This window comes from Bufo bufo, chromosome 3 (assembly GCF_905171765.1).
Source record: "Bufo bufo chromosome 3, aBufBuf1.1, whole genome shotgun sequence".
Taxonomy (NCBI): Eukaryota; Metazoa; Chordata; class Amphibia; order Anura; family Bufonidae; genus Bufo; species Bufo bufo.
Genome location: NC_053391.1, coordinates 380,492,947 through 380,512,043, shown reverse-complemented (window position 1 = coordinate 380,512,043; position 19,097 = coordinate 380,492,947). Strand labels below are relative to the sequence as shown.

The following is a 19,097-nucleotide window of genomic DNA, read 5'->3' as shown; positions in this document are numbered from 1 at the left end:
TGAGCGGATCCTTTTCCATTCAGAATGCATTAGGGCAAAACTGATCCGTTTTGGGCCGCTTGCGAGAGCCCTGAACGGATCTCACAAAGGGAAAGCCAAAACGCCAGTGTGAAAGTAGCCTAACCTACGCGTTTCAGGTGCCCTACTCGCCCTTCCTCATGGTTATAAATAACCCCATAATTACTATTATGCAAGCAAGCCAATGAATTCATCTTGTCACCAAAATTACATCCATCAATTAACTTAACATTTTAGCTTTTTTCATTGATATATATAATTTTAGTTTTAATAATTTTTATACACGTGTTCACATTATACTGCTTGTTTGTGTGGAGTCTTTATAGGGCTAGTTTTCTCTAGAACTTCCTCGACAGTCATCATGTGTGTGATTTGATATGTGACCCCACCACAAGATGACTTACTTGAAGCCCATGCTTATATGAAGTTGTAAGGTTTTCATTCATATTTAGAACCATGAGGAAGGGCGAGTAGTGCACCTGAAACGCGTGCAGGCCCAGTGTACCTGTAAGGGATGTTCTTTACTGGATAAAATAAATACTTCATTTTACTATATGGATGCTGGGATCTTCCATGTTTCTCAGTCTGGGCCCACAGTAGTGACCCCCACCAATATCATACCAGATCTAACAATGCAATCTTTGTTGCTACAACTTACAAAAATCGTCAAATTTGGGTCAGTGATAAATACGGGAAAACAAACGGTTTGTTCACAGCTCCCACACAAAAGCCATGGCCTGCCAAGAAAACCCTGAAAATTGCCAGCTTGACAGCTCCCATTCACTGGTGGTCATCGCTGTGACCTACCTAATGTACTGACACTGTATTACGTGAAAATGAAATTCACCATGCCGCCCTCAAAGGACACTGCAGAAGTACTGAATCATGCTGCATCTTGTAGAAAAATAGGGAAGGGATCCACATGACCACAGACCCAGCACGATTTTCTTGCTGGTGAGACAACCGTTAGAGAAGGATGTGATTTCTGACTGCAACCGTTACTCAGCAAAAGCGTAAAATCACCAGCATTTACACTGATCGTGTCTGACTGTGCAAAAAAGAAAAATCTCTGAAAATCCAAAAAGTACAGAACCAAAGGGGTTATCCCAGGACAAAGATTGGTCACTTGATGGTAAATGTATGATCGGGGGGTTCAACTGCAGGGGGGGGGGCTCCAAACCCAATGTTCGGCGAGCATTTGAACGGAGTGGAGGTCGGGGGGGGGGGGGGGGGGGGGGTCAAGAATGCATCCTGATGCTCCATTCAATACCTATGGGACTGTCCGAAATAGAGATCAGCGACCACACACTTCTCACGTATCCTTATAGGAAAACCCCCTTTTATACTACCTGCATGCAGTGCGGATTTGTATTAAAACAGCATCAGAAATGCAATAAAAACCATAGATTAGGCTGTGTATTTATTGCAGATTTTTCTTTCTATTTTAAAAAACTCCATTGAAGTCGATGGGGAAACTACGCTCTACATAAAAGGTGCAAAATCGCAGAAACAATTGACATGCTGTGGATGTTAAAATCCGCAGGTCAATTTCCATGTGTATAAAATACAGAGGGGGTAATTTATTAAACAGATGTAAAGTAGAACTGACTTAGTTGCCCATAACAACCAATCAGATTCCACCTTTTCTAAAGGAGCTGTCCAAAACGAAAGGTGGAATCTGATTGGGTGCTGTGGGCAACTAAGTCAGTTCTACTTTGCACCAGTTTGATAAATGACCCCCATGATGTGCACATAAGACCTGACATCTCATATAATACAGTATCTGTGGTTCTTCTGCAATGTGTGTAGGTAACCTAAAGCCAAGTCTACATGTGACGGAAAATACTGAGGAAAATGCACTGCAGTTTCTGCTGCTGCATTCACGCAGAAAAAACTGCAAAAATAAAACCCTGTATGTATTACATGCCGTTTTGCCACAGAAAAGCTAGCGGACCTCACGCTCTCTATTGCAAAGGATGAAGTCCACGGAGGAGAACCGCAGTATAAGTTGACATGCTGCAGATTTCAAATCCACACTCCAGGTCAATTTACGCTGCAGGTTTTGTATACAACGTGTGGATAAGACCTCTGAAAATGTCATCCACTTCACTGGTACTGTACGCGCTGAGGATTGGCATCAAGTCCACAGTCAAATCCATGGCTATCGAGTCACATGTGAACCTAGCCTGAGGGTGCTGCTACACAGGTGTATTCCCAAAATCAGGTGCAGATCATAAAAGAGAAAAAGTATTAGGGCTCTTTCACACGAGCGATTGTGCCAGACATGATGATGTTTACACTGCCTGGCCCTGTCAATCCAAGTGCAGAGGGCACAACAGATGCAGAGAGAGCAGAGGCTCTAGGTGTTACCGCAAACCCCCCGTTGCACCTAGAGCAGGGGTGGCCAACCTGAGGCTCTCCAGCTGTTGCAAAACTACAACACCCAGCATGCTCAGACTGCCTACAGCCATCAGTAGGGCATGGCGGGAGTTGTAGTTTTACAACAGCTGGAGAGCCGCAGGTTGGCCATGCCTGACCTAGAGGCTCATTTGCATATATTAAAACATTATTTTTCTCAGCAATGCGGGCACATATGAACATTAGACCAACACAGATGTCTTCAGCTGGCAACAGGTCAGCCAGTTTCATAGGTACAAATCTGCTGACAAATGCCCTTTAAGAAATTATACAACTTCACCTTTTTTGGTGGAAATCTGCTGTGTGAACAATTCCATTTACGGCTACGGGATTTTCAAAAATAGCACAGCAATTTCAAACTTACACATTTAGCGCAGTGTGAACATAGGCATATGGCAATGGTTCTCCACATTTTGTGGTTAAAGGGCTTCTGTCACCCCACTAAAGTCATATTATTTTTTTTGGGCTACTTAAATTCCTTATACTGTGATATATCAATCTATAATGCTCTTACTCATTTTCGTTCAGTAGTTTAATAAAAAAAACGGATTTTTTTAATATGTAAATTACCTCTCTACCAGCAAGTAGGGCGGCTACTTGCTGGTAGCAGCCGCATCCTCCTTTCATAATGACGCCCCCTCCTCATGTTGATTGACAGGGCCAGCGAACGCGCTCGTCCTCTGACTGGCCCTGTCTGCAATTCAAATCCCGCGACTGTCTTGATTCGGCGCAGGCGCTCTGAGAGAAGGAGGCTCGCCTCCTCAGCACTCCCTCAGTGCGCCTGCGCCAATGACGTCTTCTCTTTCGGTGACGTCATCGGCACAGGCGCACTGAGGGAGTGCTGAGGAGGCGAGCCTCCTTCTCTCAGAGCGCCTGCGCCGAATCAAGACAGGCGCGGGATTTGAATTGCAGACAGGGCCAGTCAGAGGATGAGCGCGTTCGCTGGCCCTGTCAATCAACATGAGGAGGGGGCGTCAGGGCAAAGGCATTCTTTGGCGATCCGGTGATGTACCAGGCTCTCCATAGCGACTGCTAGGCAGAGGCTTCCACCTAGCAGTGAGCCCCGTGACATCACCGGCACTAATGGGTGAGCTTTAGCACTGCCCTAGCCTGTAAAACCAGAGTGGTTAAGATGGAGATATGTCTGGGTTCAGCTCTGAACCCAGACAACCCTTTTAAGTAGAATTTTCCAATATGGAATCCAGGTACACACCAGAAAATGTATCAATTCTGTCCTCCAGTATTCAGGCACACACCGGAAAATGTATCAATACTGTCCTCCAGTATTCAGGCACACACCGGAAAATGTATCAATACTGTCCTCCAGTATTCAGGCACACACCCGAGACTATCAAAGGAAAACATTAGTCAAAACTGGTTTAAAAGGAAAACTGGCTTAGTTGCCCATAGCAAACCATCAGATTCCAACTTTCATTTTCCACAGGAGCGCAGAAAAATGAAAGGTGGGATCTGATTGGTTGCTAGGGGCAACTAAGCCAGTTCTACTTTACGCCAGTTTTGATAAATCTCCCTCTCAGTGTTTGGTCCGTGACCAGTTTTTGCTCTGCATGTGTCCTCTGTGTTCCACGAACACTGTACAGCTTAGAGTTAATTTTCAGAATGTCTCCTTTTAAAGAAGTACTCTCGCAAAAAAAAAAAAAAAAGTTATTCTCTGACCTGTTAGAAAGGTACATGATGTAAATTGTAGTGAAGGTACGCGACTGTATTTGTGAGTTATCCCCTCCCTTCTGCTCCTCAGCTGTCATGTGATCAGCACTGACTTTCCAAATAACACAGCATCTTATGTGTGGAGAGGAAGTCAGTTTCTCTATGTATTTCTATGGAAGGCTCAATGTCCGTCTCATAGGAACAAATAGAGAAGAAGGTGCGGAATAATGCCGTTATAGAAGTGCGTAAAAAAAAATAATACTGATTTCCTCTCCTGTGTCAGTTGAAGAGCAGATAGTTGGTCACATGAAAGCTAAAAATTAGAAGGGAGGAGATAACTCACAAATACAGTCACTGGTAAGAAGAGTACCTTCACTACAGATTACATCAGGTACCTTTCTAACAGGTCAGAGAATAAAACATTTTTTTGTGGGAGTTCTACTTTAATGGTCCGTGAAACACAAATGGAATCCTTGTTTTTCACAGACCCCTAGACTACAATGGGCATGATGGATCCGTAAAAAGACAAATAGGGCATGCTTCTATGCTAAAACCACAGATGCTTGAATACACACATTAAAATGAATGCATACGTGTGCATGGAGAACTCAGATGTTCACTGATGTTCGAATGAGGCCTTAAACTGCATGTATAGTCCATTCCAGGCTTTAAACCAAAAAGGTCCAAACTCCTACATTAGGGCACCAAGCATTACCTCTATGCCTCATAAGATGTTCAGTGACCTCCAAGTCCATTCTGTCGATTTATGGCAAATATATCTAGAATCCAAAAAGTCAAGGCTGATAGCAGACACCAAGTCTCCTGCTCCACGGTCTGAGGGATGCGCAATTTCACTTCTACTTTTTCTCCCTCCCAAGATTTATACACAAACCCAACCTCCAAAAAGGAGTGACCAAGGATTACCATACACTAAAAATACAGTACATGTGCTACTTGCCAACCTCACACACCCATGAAACTGATTTCCTAAGTACACTGTCATGATGCTTACTTGGCAGGTCATCTTCGGTTACCTTTGGTCTAGAAGAGCACACAGCCTAACAATCTGTTCTATGCAGCAGAGGTATTATGGAGAGGACTTGGCAATATTACTTGTCTAGGTGCCAAGGACAAGGCTTCTAAAAGGCAGAGTAGAAGACATCAGTGGGTACATTTCTTTCTGGACATTTAGTAACTTTCACTTTGAAGTCAATGGCCTTAATTCAGGGCATCATGCGTGCGACCGTATGCATTTTGCAGCCCACAAAAATACGGATGACGTCCGTGTTGCATCCTTTCTTTGTGCGGACCCATTGACCTCAGTGGGTACGTGCTCTGCTTTTTGCAGCCAACAACAAGACATGGTCTATCTTTTATGGAATGGACATCCAGGGTAGAGTAGGAGCACATAAATGAGTCTAAAGATGTAAGCTACCATGATGTAGACTATGTGAGGCCCCATAACTGACCAGTCAGCTACTAAACCCTGTCTAGATACAAAGATAAAACTGAAGGCAGCAGTAGTGGACATCCATATATGTTTGATAAGGAGCCCCATGGCACAACCATTCACTACCAAGCAAGTTCAGAAAATAGCTTGCTTGGTTAGTTTGAGAACTCCCATATAAGCAGGTGACCACAGTAAACAACTGGCTCTGATTTTTTTTTTTTTTTACAAAAAGTTATCCCACTGGACAACCCCTTTAAATCTGTGCAGATTTTGTCTGCTGCATGTGGGCATTTTCTTAAATCCAATTCATATGCATTTTACAGTAGCAATGTGCAACGTGTGCACATTCCCCAAAATGACTTCCCATGAAGACTATCCTAGTATCTGTGTTTGAACGCGACTGCGGTGTGCGGCGACAGCAGAGGAGAAGTATGGAGATCAGCAATGCTGGAGATTTCAGGAACCTAACCTGCTAAGATTTTTATAAAGGTACCATAGTGACGATTCAGCCCATTTAAGAGAAATTCTATGTCTGTCTATATGTCTATGCAGGGTTACTGCAGAGATAATCTCTGCACCTCATCCCTACACTGAGCATAGGGCAGATTAGAGAGAAGCTGAATGCATGATTACACAACAGCAATCTGGCACAGAATAAGATCTCTGCTGTATGTCACAATATCACTTGGCCTTAAATAAACTGTGTCCAGGCCCCATGAATCACTAAAATATGGAGATATCCAGATACGGGAACTTTTTTTCATTTATTTGAATGTACCTAGCCCTGTACAGTGAATAATCGGTTTCACCACCTTTAGCAGCATGTGCTGCGGAGGAATTCTATAGAACTGCAGACATAGGCGGTTTTTGTGGATGGACCGCTCCGGAGCCATAGCTAGGGTCACTTCAGTGCCCTCCCAGCATCCCGCACCCAGAGCAGAACAGGTCCAGGTTACCAGCAAAGCTACACCCCTGGACTGCGCATTTCAGGTCCTTCTACATCTTATCTACTGGGTTCATGTCAGGACTTTGATTAGGTCAGTGCGCAACGTTTACGTGGTTGCTCCTCACATTCCAATGAACATTTGCTTTGTGGCCTGGATCACTGCCTTGCTATACAAGCCAAGTTTTAGTCTGCATACAAAAGACAGTTTCTACCATAGGACAGAATTTACAGTTTTATCAGTAATGGCAAACTGCACAGGGCCTGAAGCTGGCGATACACATAAGATAGCTGCTGGTCTAACCCTCTCTTCCCACCCCCAACACACATGCATGCTCAGCTCAGAGTGTGCATGTGTCCTGACCGGTGTCAGATTCCTCTGGCAGTGGCTTATCTCCCTGAACACAAAAGGGTGGGGTAGCTGAAATCCTCATCTCTCCAATAACTGAGGCCTCTTTCACACGGGCATGTGCGCCCCGTTGCCGTATTGCGGATCTACACGGGTGCCGTTCCGTGGGCATTCCGCATCATGGAATGCGGACCCATTCACTTCAATGGGCCCGCAAATCCGGGGGGTGCGGAATGGTGCGGAACAGAAAGCATGGAACGGAACTCTACGGAAGCACTACGGAGTGCTTCCGTGGGGTTTCGTCCCATACTTCCGTTCCGCAAAAAGATGAATGAATGGGTCCCCGATCCGCTGCGGCTGCCCCACGGACTGTGCTCGTGCATTGCGGGCCAGACCACAGAGAGTCAGGAGGCCCCCATACACATTACATGGTCAGCCAATCTTGTGTATGGCCAGCGACCCCCACCACCAAACTACCACTATGATGTTACGACTGCCAGCTTAATGCTCACACAGAAGGCCATCTACTTAGTAGTGACTGTGAAATTCATTACTTTGGCCAAGGACATTAAATATGCAATGGATTGAAAAAAAAATATGATGATAGTAGAGAGTCTTACACAGGTTCCCGCCTTGACTGTTCCAGGTCTGCTCAACCTGGAGATGATGGCTCTTAGTAGTGTTCCTAAAACATCAGATGTCTTCGTAACCTCTTCCAGACTGACAATTTGACAAGTTTTACTCATCTCTGTGTAACTACAGTAATTGGTATGAACGTATCCATAAGTGAGGCTTAAAAAATGCTCCTGAGGGACAGACATACAGTGGATATAAAAAGTCTACACACCCCTGTTAAAATGTCAGGTTTCTGTGATGTAAAAAATAAAATAAAAAATGAGACAAAAATAAATCATTTCAGAACTTTTTCCACCTTTCATGTGACCTATAAACTGTACCACTCAATTGAAAAACAAACTGAAATCTTTTAGGTGGAGGGAAAAAAAACTAATAAAAACTAAAATAATGTGGTTGCATAAGTGTGCACACCCTCTTATAACTGGGGATGTAGCTGTGTTCAGAATTAAGCAATCACATTCAAAATCATGTTAAATAGGAGTCAGCATACACCCGCCATCATTTAAAGTGCCTCTGACTAACCCCAAATAAAGTTCAGCTGCTCTAGTTGGTCTTTCCTGAAATTTTCTTAGTCGCATCTAGAGTTGTTGCGATACCAAATTTTTGATTCGGTTTCGATACCATGAAAAAGTATTGCGATACTCGATACCATTCGATACCACGCGAAAAAAATAAACAAAAAAAGCCACGTGCATTCCTCATTTTTAAAAATGGCGAATCGCGCAGTTTTTATTTTATTTTTTCTGTTCCGGCATTCACCACCTAGATTTTTTTTTTATATTTTAATAGTTTGGACTTTTCTGACGTGGCGATGTAATATGTTTATTTATATATTTTATATGTGAAATTGGGAAAAGGGGGGTGATTTATACTTCATATTTTAGTGTTTTTTTTTTTTTTCACTTTTTATTTAATAACTATTTCCCCCCTTAGGGGCTAGAACCTGGGATCTTTCATCCCTTTTCCTATTCACCCTGATAGATCTCTATCAGGGTGAATAGGACTCCACACTGTCCCTGCTGCTCTGTGCTTTGTGCACACAGCATCAGGGATGTTACCATGGCAACCAGGGCTTCTGTAGCGTCCTGGCTGCCATGGTAACCGATCGGAGCCCCAGGCTTACACAGCTGGGGCTCCGATCAGAAGCTGCCACTGCACCACCAATGAGGGGGAGTGGAGAGGTCCCTGTGGCCACTGCCACCAATGATTTTAATACTGGAGGGTTGAGAGGGGCCGGCGCACTGTGCCACCAATGATTTTAATGGGATGGGGGGATTGAGGGGGGGGGCACACTGCACCACCAATGATTTTACCCCTTTATACAGGAGGCGGGTACTAGCAGATCAGCGGCAGTTAACTGCCGCTGATCGCAGCTCCCTGTCAGGGGCAGGGTGCCGGCAATGCGATTCTGCTGCCGGCACCCGCCTCCTGTATGTGTTAAAGACTGACTACTGTATATGAGTCCAGACTTTCACTATTAGGCCACACAGAGCGGCGCCCAGCGATGTCTCAGCACTCACCATTTAGTCCTGGGCGCCGCTCCGTTCGCCCGCAGTGCCCCATTACTGTCTCCTCTCCTGCTCCACATGCTGCTGATTACTATCGGAGCGATGGGAGGAGACATCAGCTTCACTAGTGGGCGTTCCTTCTCCCTGGCTGTAGCGCTGTCCAATCGCAGCGCAGGGAAAAGGAACGCCCACTAGTGAAGCTGATGTCTCCTCCCATCGCTCCGATAGTAATCCTATCATTGGGGGCGCAGTGCGCCCGCCCCTCCTCCGCCCCTCTCTTCTCATTGCCGCCCCTCCTCCACCCCCTCTCTTCTCATTGCCGCCCCTCCTCCGCCCCTCTCTTCTCATTGCCGCCCCTCCTCCGCCCCTCTCTTCTCATTGGTGGCAGCGGCAGCAGCACAGGGGGAGGGAGGACAGCTTCCTTCTCCCCGTGCTGCTGAGAGAGAACATGAGCGCGCCGATAGCAGCGCGCTCATGTTCAGAGATACTAGACTGCGCAGAAGCGCAGCCCAGTATCGAAAAAACGGAAATCCCGGTATCGTATCGATACCGGGACAAAAGTATCGATTGGGTATCGAAATTTCGATACCCGCAACAACCCTAGTCGCATCCCACAGCAAAAGCCATGGTCCACAGAGAGCTTCCAAAGCATCAGAGAGATCTCATTGTTAAAAGGTATCAGTCAGGAGAAGGGTACAAAAGAATTTCCAAGGCATTAGATATACCATGGAACACAGTGAAGACAGTCATCATCAAGTGGAGAAAATATGGCACAACAGTGACATTACCAAGAACTGGATGTCCCTCCAAAATTGATGAAAAGACGAGAAGAAAACTGGTCTGGGAGGCTACCAAGAGGCCTACAGCAACATTAAAGGAGCTGCTGGAATATCTGGCAAGTACTGGCTGTGTGGTACATGTGACAACAATCTCCTGTATTCTTCATATGTCTGGGCTATGGGGTAGAGTGTCAAGATGAAAGCCTTTTCTTACGAAGAAAGACATCCAAGCCAGGCTACATTTTGCAAAAACACATCTGAAGTCTCCCAAAAGCATGTGGGAAAAGGTGTTATGGTCTGATGAAACCAAGGTAGAACTTTTTGGCCATAATTCCAATAGATATGTTTGGTGCAAAAACAACACTGCACATCACCAAAAGAACACCATACCCACAGTGAATTATGGTGGTGGCAGCATCACGCCAAGGGGCTGTTTTTCTTCAGCTGGAACTGGGGCCTTAGTTAAGCGAGAGGGAATTATGAACAGTTCCAAATACCAGTCAATATTGGCACAAAACCTTCAGGCTTCTGCTAGAAAGCTGAACATGAAGAGGAACTTCATCTTTCAGCATGACAACAACCCAAAGCATACATCCAAATCAACAAAGGAAAGGCTTCACCAGAAGAAGATTCAAGTTTTGGAATGGCCCAGCCAGAGCCCAGACCTGAATCCGATTGAAAATCTGTGGGGTGATCTGAAGAGGGCTGTGCACAGGAGATGCCCTCGCAATCGGACAGATTTGGAGTGTTTTTGCAAAGAAGAGTGGGCAAAACTTGCCAAGTCAAAATGTGCCATGCTGATAGACTCATACCCAAAAAGACTAAGTGCTGTAATAAAATCAAAAGGTGATTCAACAAAGTATTAGTTTAAGGGTGTGCACACTTATGCAACCATATTTTATTTTTATATTCTTTCTTCCCTCTACCTAAAAGATTTCAGTTTGTTTTTCAATTGAGTGGTACAGTTTATAGGTCACATTAAAGGTGGAAAAAGTTCTGAAATGATTTATCTTTGTCTCATATTTGTTACAGCACAGAAACCTGACATTTTAACAGGGGTGTGTAGAGTTTGTATATCCACTGTATCTATCATTAGCTTGGTGTTCTTCAAGTCTAATAATTAGGCTGCTCAAATGTAAAGCCACGTAAGAACTTTAGTATACAGGGTTTCATATCTATTGGGCGAGGGGCACCAAAGTGAATCTTAGAGATGGAGATAGACTTTCATCCAAACACATGGGATCAGGCACTCCACCAGATAAGATGAATCAGACTTACAAAGCTCTTCTAAGGCTACTTTCACACTTGCGGCAGAGAGATCCGGCAGGCAGTTCCGTCGCCGGAACTGCCTGCCGGATCAGGCAAAATGTATGCTAACTGATGGCATTAGTAAGACTGATCAGGATCCTGATCAGTCTTAAAAATGCCTGATCAGTCGAAAAAATGCATTGAAATGCCGGATCCGTCTTTCCGGTGTCATCCGGCAAAAACGGATCCGGCATTTATTTTTTCACCTTTTTTTCAGTCTGCGCATGCGCATACCGGAATGACGGATCCGGCATTCCGGTATTCTGAATGCCGGATCCGGCACTAATACATTCCTATGGGAAAAAATGCCTGATCCGGCGTTCAGGCAAGTCTTCAGTTTTTTTAGCCGGAGATAAAACCGTAGCATGCTACGGTTTTCTCTTTTGCCTGATCAGTCAAAACGACTGAACTGAAGACATCCTGATGCAAACTGAACGGATTACTCTCCATTCAGAATGCATGGGGATATGCCTGATCAGTTCTTTTCCGGTATAGAGCCCCTGTGACGGAACTCTATGCCGGAAAAGAACAACGCAAGTGTGAAAGTAGCCTAATCCCTATTCAGGGGCTAAACAATTGCTTGATTTAATGTTGGATTGTGAATGTAAAGAGGGGGTGTGGATAAGGCCTCTTTCACACGACAGTATGTCTTTTTCAGTGTTTTGCGGTCCGTTTTAAACGGATCCATTGTTCCGTTTTTTGTTTCCGTTGTGTTTCCGTTTGGTTTTTCCCGTCCGTTTTTCCGTATGGCATATACAGTGTACAGTAATTTCATAGAAAAAAATTGGGCTGGGAATAACATTTTCAATAGATGGTTCCGCAAAAAACGGAACGGATACGGAAGACATACGGATGCATTTCCGTATGCATTCCGTTTTTTTGCGGACCCATAGACTTTAATGGAGCAACGGAACGTGATTTGCGGCCAAATATAGGACATGTTCTATCTTTGAACGGAAAAACGGAAATACGGAAACGGAATGCATACGGAACACATTCCGTTTTTTTTGCGGAACCATTGAAATGAATGGTTCCATATACGGACCGTATACGGACCGCAAAAAACGGCCCGCAAAACGGGAAAAAAAAACGGCCGTGTGAAAGAGGCCTAAAACAAACAAAGAAGTCTACCTGATAGGCTGGTTTCACACGGGCGTTGCGGGAACATGCGCAATTTTTTTGCGCGAGTGCAAAACATTGTAATGCCTTTTGCACTCGCGTGAGAAAAATTGCGCATGTTTGGTACCCAAACCCGAACTTCTTCACAGAAGTTCGGACTTGGGACCGGTGTTCTGTAGATTGTATTATTTTCCCTTATAACATGGTTATAAGGGAAAATAATAGCATTCTTAATACAGAATGCATAGTACAATAGGGCTGGAGGGGTTAAAAAAATAATAATAATTTAACTCACCTTAATCCACTTGCTCGCGCAGCCGGCATCTCTTCTTTGCTATGTACAGGAAAAGGACATATGGTGACGTCACTCCGGTCATCATGTGATAGACCATGTGATGACCGGAGTGATGTCACCACAGGTCCTGTTCCTGCACACAGCTAAGATGAAGACAGAAGAGAAGCCGGGCTGCGCGAGCAAGTGAATTAAGGGGAGTTAATTTTTTTATTTATTTTTAACCCCTCCAGCGCTATTTTACTTTGCATTCTGTATTCAGAATGCTATTATTTTCCCTTATAACCATGTTATAAGGGAAAATAATAATGATCGGGTCTCCATCCCGATAGTCTCCTAGCAACCGTGCGTGAAAATCGCACCTGCTTGCGATTTTCACGCAACCCCATTCACTTCTATGGGGCCTGCGTTGATTGAAAAACGCTGAATATAGAACATGCTGCGATTTTCACGCAACGCACAAGTGATGCGTGAAAATCACTGCTCATGTGAACAGCCCCATAGAAATGAATGGGTCGGGATTCAGTGCGGGTGCAATGCGTTCAACTCACGCATCGCATCCGTGCGGAATACTCGCCCGTGTGAAAGGGGCCTTAGGCTACTTTCACACTGGCGTTTCTGGGTCCGCCTGTGAGATCCGTTTCAAGGCTCTCACAAGCGGACGAAAACGGATCAGTTCAGCCCCAATGCATTCTGAATGGATAAGGATCCGTTCAGAATGCATCAGTTTGCCTTCGTTCAGCCTCCATTCCGCTCTGGAGGCGGACACCAAAACGCTGCTTGCAGCGTTTTGATGTCCGTCTGACGAAACTGAGCCAAACGGATCCGTCCTGAATTACAATGTAAGTCAATGGGGACGGATCCGTTTTTACTGACACAATATGGTGCAATTGAAAACGGATCCGCCTCCCATTGACTTTCAATGTAAGTCAAAACGGATCAGTTTTTTTTTTTTCATGGTAATGCAAACTGATCCGTTCTGAACGGATACAAGCGTTTGCATTATAGGTGTGGATCCGTCTGTGCAGATACCAGACGGATCCGCACCTAAACGCAGGTGTGAAAGTAGCCTAAAAGTAACGTTCTCTTAGGCAGGTCAACATTACGCCATCCTAAACCACAGAGGAGATGATCGTTTTCTGCACACTTTAGGCTACTTTCACACTAGCGTTTTTGCTGTATCCATCAGGGTTCAGCAAAAATGCTTCCGTTACTGATAATACAACCATCTGCATCCGTTATGAATGGATCCGGTTGTATTATCTTTAACATAGCCAAGACGGATCCGTCATGAACTCCATTGAAAGTCAGTGGGGGGCGGATCCGTTTTCTATTGTGTCAGAGAAAACTGATCCGTCCCCATTGACTTGCACTGTGGATTATGATGGATCTGTCTTGCTCTGCATCCCAGGACGGATCCCATGCTGCGGTTTGCTCTCTAGTATGAGAACGGAATGTATTTTGGAGCATTCCGTTCTGTTCAGTTTTGTCCCGATTGACAATGCATGGGGACAAAACGGAAGCGTTTTTTTCCGGTATTGAGCCCCTACGACGGATCTCAATACCGGAAAACTTAAACGCTAGTGTGAAAGTAGCCTTAAGCAGCTCAGTAAATACCAAAGACCAAACTAACAGGATTACATGGTACATTCAACTCAGTGGGCCTGGGAGGAAAGGTTGATGTCAGTCGAGATAACATGATATCATACATTCCATACATTACATTATTTCTAAGTACACTGTGGCCGAATGCCGTCTAGGGAGTCAAAATGTCACGTTGGCAATAGATGTAAGAGATCAGTCCCCACCCCTCATACTGTACATGTTTCTTTACAGGGGTGAACAATAAGAGCGTTCCTTAACCTCTTAAGGACACATGACGTACCGGTACGTCATGATGTCCTGGTACTTAAGGACACATGACGTACCGGTACGTCATGTGTTGTTCCGATCACTGCCGCCCGGCTGGCAGTGATCGGAACCCAGTGCCTGCTCAAATCATCGAGCAGGCACCTAGGCTAAATGCGCGGGGGGGTCCCGTGACCCCCCCATGTCGGCGATCGCGGCAAACCGCAGGTCAATTCAGACCTGCGGTTTGCTGCGATTTCTGCAGTTTCTGATCCCTGCGGTCCCTGACCGCGGGGATCAGAAACTTTAGTATTCCTAAAATAGATCTGTATCCCTCCCCCTGCACCCCCCGAGTGATTTTAGCCCGGTGGGAGGTGCAGGGGGAGGGTTGCGGGCAGTGCGGGCGGTGCGGGAGGCGGGCGGTGCGGCAGGCGGGATCGCGATCCCCCGCCCGCCTCCCCTTGTATAATCGTTGGTTTCTAGTGGGTATACCAGGGTGCCAGCACATTGCTGGCACCCTGGTATAAACGGCTGACATCTGCGATGCGATGTCAGCCGTTAACCCTTTCCATACAGCGGTCCGTACGGACCGCTGTATGGAAAAGGTTAACAGCGCAGGGAGCTCCCTCCCTCTCCCATCGGGGGGCTGCTGTGCCTTTGCAGCCCCCCGATGGGAGAGGGAGAGAGCCCCCAGAGAGCCCCCCTCAGCCCTGTGCTTACCCTTCCCCGTCTGCGCAGTTCTGAGCAGACGGGGAAGGTTCCCATGGCAACAGGACGCCTCTCAGGCGTCCTGCTGTCCATGGTGCTGAACAGATCTGTGCTGAAAGCATAGATCTGTTCAGTATAAGTAAAATACAGTACAGAACAATATATATTGTACTGTACTGTATTATACAGACATCAGACCCACTGGATCTTCAAGAACCAAGTGGGTCTGGGTCAAAAAACACATTTATCACTGATTAAAAATGAAAAAAATAAAATTCCCTACACATGTTTGGTATCGCCGCATCCGTAACGACCTGATCTATAAAACGGTTATGTTACTTTACCCGAACAGTGAACGCCATAAAAATAAAAAATAAAAAACTATGATGAAATTGAAATTTTGCCCACCTTACTTCCCAAAAAAGGTAATAAAAGTGATCAAAAAAGTCGCATGTACGCCAAAATAGTACCAATCAAACCGTCATCTCATCCCGCAAAAATCATACCCTACCCAAGATAATCGCCCAAAAACTGAAAAAACTATGGCTCTTAGACTATGGAAACACTAAAACATGATTTTTTTTGTTTCAAAAATGAAATCATTGTGTAAAACTTACATAAATAAAAAAAAAAGTATACATATTAGGTATCGCCGCGTCCGTATCGACCGGCTCTATAAAAATATCACATGATCTAACCCCTCAGATGACCACCGTAAAAAAATTAAAATAAAAACGGTGTAAAAAAAGCCATTTTTTGTCATCTTACGTCACAAAAAGTGTAATAGCAAGCAATCAAAAAGTCATATGCACCCCAAAATAGATGACAATCAAACCGTCATTTCATCCCGCAAAAAATGAGACCCTACTTAAGATAATCGCCCAAAAACTGAAAAAACTATGGCTCTTAGACTATGGAGACACTAAAACATTTTTTTTGTTTTAAAAATGAAATCATTGTGTAAAACTTACATAAATAAAAAAAATAGTATACATATTAGGTATCGCCACGTCCGTGACAACCTGCTCTATAAAATTACCACATGATCTAACCTGTCAGATGAATGTTGTCAATGACAAAAAATAAAAACGTGCCAAAAAATCTATTTCTTGTTACCTTGCCGCACAAAAAGTGTAATATAGAGCAACCAAAAATCATATGTACCCTAAACTAGTACCAACAAAACTGCCACCCTATCCCGTAGTTTCTAAAATGGGGTCACTTTTTTGGAGTTTCTACTCTAGGGGTGCATCAGGGGGGCTTCAAATGGGACATGGTGTAAAAAAAAACTGTCCAGCAAAATCTGCCTTCCAAAAACCGTATGGCGTTCCTTTCCTTCTGCGCCCTGCCGTGTGCCCGTACAGCAGTTTACGACCACATATGGGGTGTTTCTGTAAACTACAGAATCAGGGCCATAAATAATGAGTTTTGTTTGGCTGTTAACCCTTGCTTTGTAACTGGAAAAAAAATATTAAAATGGAAAATCTGCCAAAAAAGTGAAATTTTGAAATTGTATCTCTATTTTCCATTAAATCTTGTGCAACACCTAAAGGGTTAACAAAGTTTGTAAAATCAGTTTTGAATACCTTGAGGGGTGTAGTTTCTTAGATGGGGTCACTTTTATGGAGTTTCTACTCCAGGGGTGCATCAGGGGGGCTTCAAATGGGACATGGTGCCAAAAAAACAGTCCAGCAAAATCAGCCCTCCAAAAACCAAACGGCGCACCTTTCACTCTACGCCCCGCTGTGTGCCCGTACAGTAGTTTACGGCCACATATGGGGTGTTTCTGTAAACAGCAGAGTCAGGGCAATAAAGATACAGTCTTGTTTGGCTGTTAACCCTTGCTTTGTTAGTGGAAAAAATGGGTTAAAATGGAAAATTAGGCAAAAAAATGAAATTCTCAAATTTCATCGCCATTTGCCAATAACTCCTGTGCAACACCTAAAGGGTTAACGATGTATGTAAAATCAGTTTTGAATAGCTTGAGGGGTGTAGTTTCTTAGATGGGGTCACTTTTAGGGAGTTTCTCCTCTAGGGGTGCATCAGGGGGCTTCAAATGGGACATGGTGTAAATAAACCAGTCCATAAAAATCAGCCCTCCAAAAACCATACGGCGCACCTTTCACTCTACGCCCCGCTGTGTGGCCGTACAGTAGTTTACGGCCACATATTGGGTGTTTCTGTAAACGGCAGAGTCAGGGCAATAAAGATACAGTCTTGTTTGGCTGTTAACCCTTGATTTGTTAGTGGAAAAAATGGGTTAAAATGAAAAATTAGACAAAAAAAATGAAATTCTCAAATTTCCTCCCCATTTGCCAATAACTCTTGTGCAACACCTAAAGGGTTAACAACGTATGCAAAATCAGTTTTGAATACCTTGAGGGGTGTAGTTTCTTAGATGGGGTCATTTTTGGGTGGTTTCTATAATGTAAGCCTCGCAAAGTGACTTGAGACCTGAACAGGTCCCTAAAAATTGAGTTTTTGTAAATTTCTGAAAAATTTCAAGATTTGCTTCTAAACTTCTAAGCCTTATAACATCCCCAAAAAATAAAATATCATTCCCAAATCAATTCTAACATGAAGTAGACATATGGGGAATGTAAAGTCATCACAATTTTTGGGGGTATTACTATGTATTACAGAAGTAGAGAAACTGAAACTTTGAAATTTGCAAATTTTTCCAAATTTTTTGTTAAATTAGGTATTTTTTGGTGCAAAAAAAATAATTTTTTTGACTTCATTTTACCAGTGTCATGAAGTACAATATGTGACGAAAAAACAATCTCAGAACGGCCTGGATAAGTCAAAGCGTTTTAAAGTTATCAGCACTTAAAGGGACTCTGGTCAGATTTTCAAAAAATGGCCTGGTCCTAAGGTGTAAAAAGGCTGTGTCCTTAAGGGGTTAAAAATCCGAAGCAGTTTGTAGGAAGATGTCCATGTCATCACCCCTTGAGAAAGCGGACCACCAAATTTGCGTTTGGGCGCTGAGATGGTGGTCAGGTTTTGTGTTCTGCCAGGTGACAGGTTGGTATTCAGTGTGACATCATCACTATGGAATTTTTATATATCTTTTCATTCCATTATAAAGTTGTGTACTTTCGTGATAACCACTGTAATCTATTGGATGTTTGGACGGTTTGGGCTTTATATACTTGCTATGTTTTGTAACCTGTCTCTTTGCACTTTAACCACCACTTCTACCGAGCATGTTTTAATTGGGATTATGGTGTTTTTATTGTGATGGCCTCTTGCCCATACTGAATTTATCGCATTAATAAAGATTATATGGTTATCCCGACCACCTAGTGTATTGGTATTTTTGATATTATACCGTGAATAGGTGAGCAGTTTTTGGAAAGGCATTCCCAAAACTTGAAAGCCGGGCACACGTGCCAATAGTCATATGCCTCAAATATAATAGTAGAGCGAAAGCACTAAGGTAATAAAACTTTTGACTTGCACCCAATAAATGTTCTAACAGAACAGGTTGTTGTGGCACAGGTCAGGTCTGTTCATGACATATAATCTCTTACTCAACTGCTCATGAACTCTGTCACCAGTCTATTATCAGGGTACACACAAAAATTGTCATGAACAACTCCACAAAAGTAAAAACACACCTAACCGGCAAGTCGTACATAGTTTATAAGGCTGAAAAAAGACATCCGTCCATCCAGTTCAGCCTGTTATTCTGCAAGTTAATCCAGAGGAATATATAAAAACATGAGGTAGAAGCCAATTTTCCCCACTTTAGGGGAATAAAAAATTCCTTCCCGACTCAAATCAGACAATCAGAATACTCCCTGGATCAACGTCCCCTCTCTAGTAGCTATAGCCTGTAATATTATTATGCTCCAGAAATACATCCAGGCCCCTCTTGAATTCCTTTATTGTACTCACCATCACCACCTCCTCAGGCAGAGAGTTCCATAGTCTCACTGCTCTTACCTTAAAGAATCCTCTTCTATGTTTGTGTACAAACCTTCTTTCCTCCAGACGCAGAGGATGTCTCCTCGTCACAGTTCTGGGGATAAATAGCTGATGGGATAGATC

General features: G+C 44.0%; 1 protein-coding gene across 5 annotated transcripts in view; it reads right to left on the bottom strand.

Moving 5' to 3' along the window:
• LOC120995475 (NADPH--cytochrome P450 reductase) overlaps window positions 1–19,097 on the bottom strand; it is an 89,160-nt gene that overhangs the window by 50,161 nt on the left and 19,902 nt on the right. Inside the window, exon 1 of one of the 5 annotated variants that reach the window (XM_040424711.1) lies at window positions 4,820–4,914. The exons of the other annotated variants lie outside the window; for them this stretch is intronic. Within the exon in view, the coding sequence (XP_040280645.1) occupies window positions 4,820–4,859 (40 nt within the window). The 5' untranslated portion in view covers window positions 4,860–4,914. Of the gene's footprint in view, window positions 1–4,819; window positions 4,915–19,097 lie in introns of those variants that run through there. 5 annotated transcript variants of the gene reach the window in all.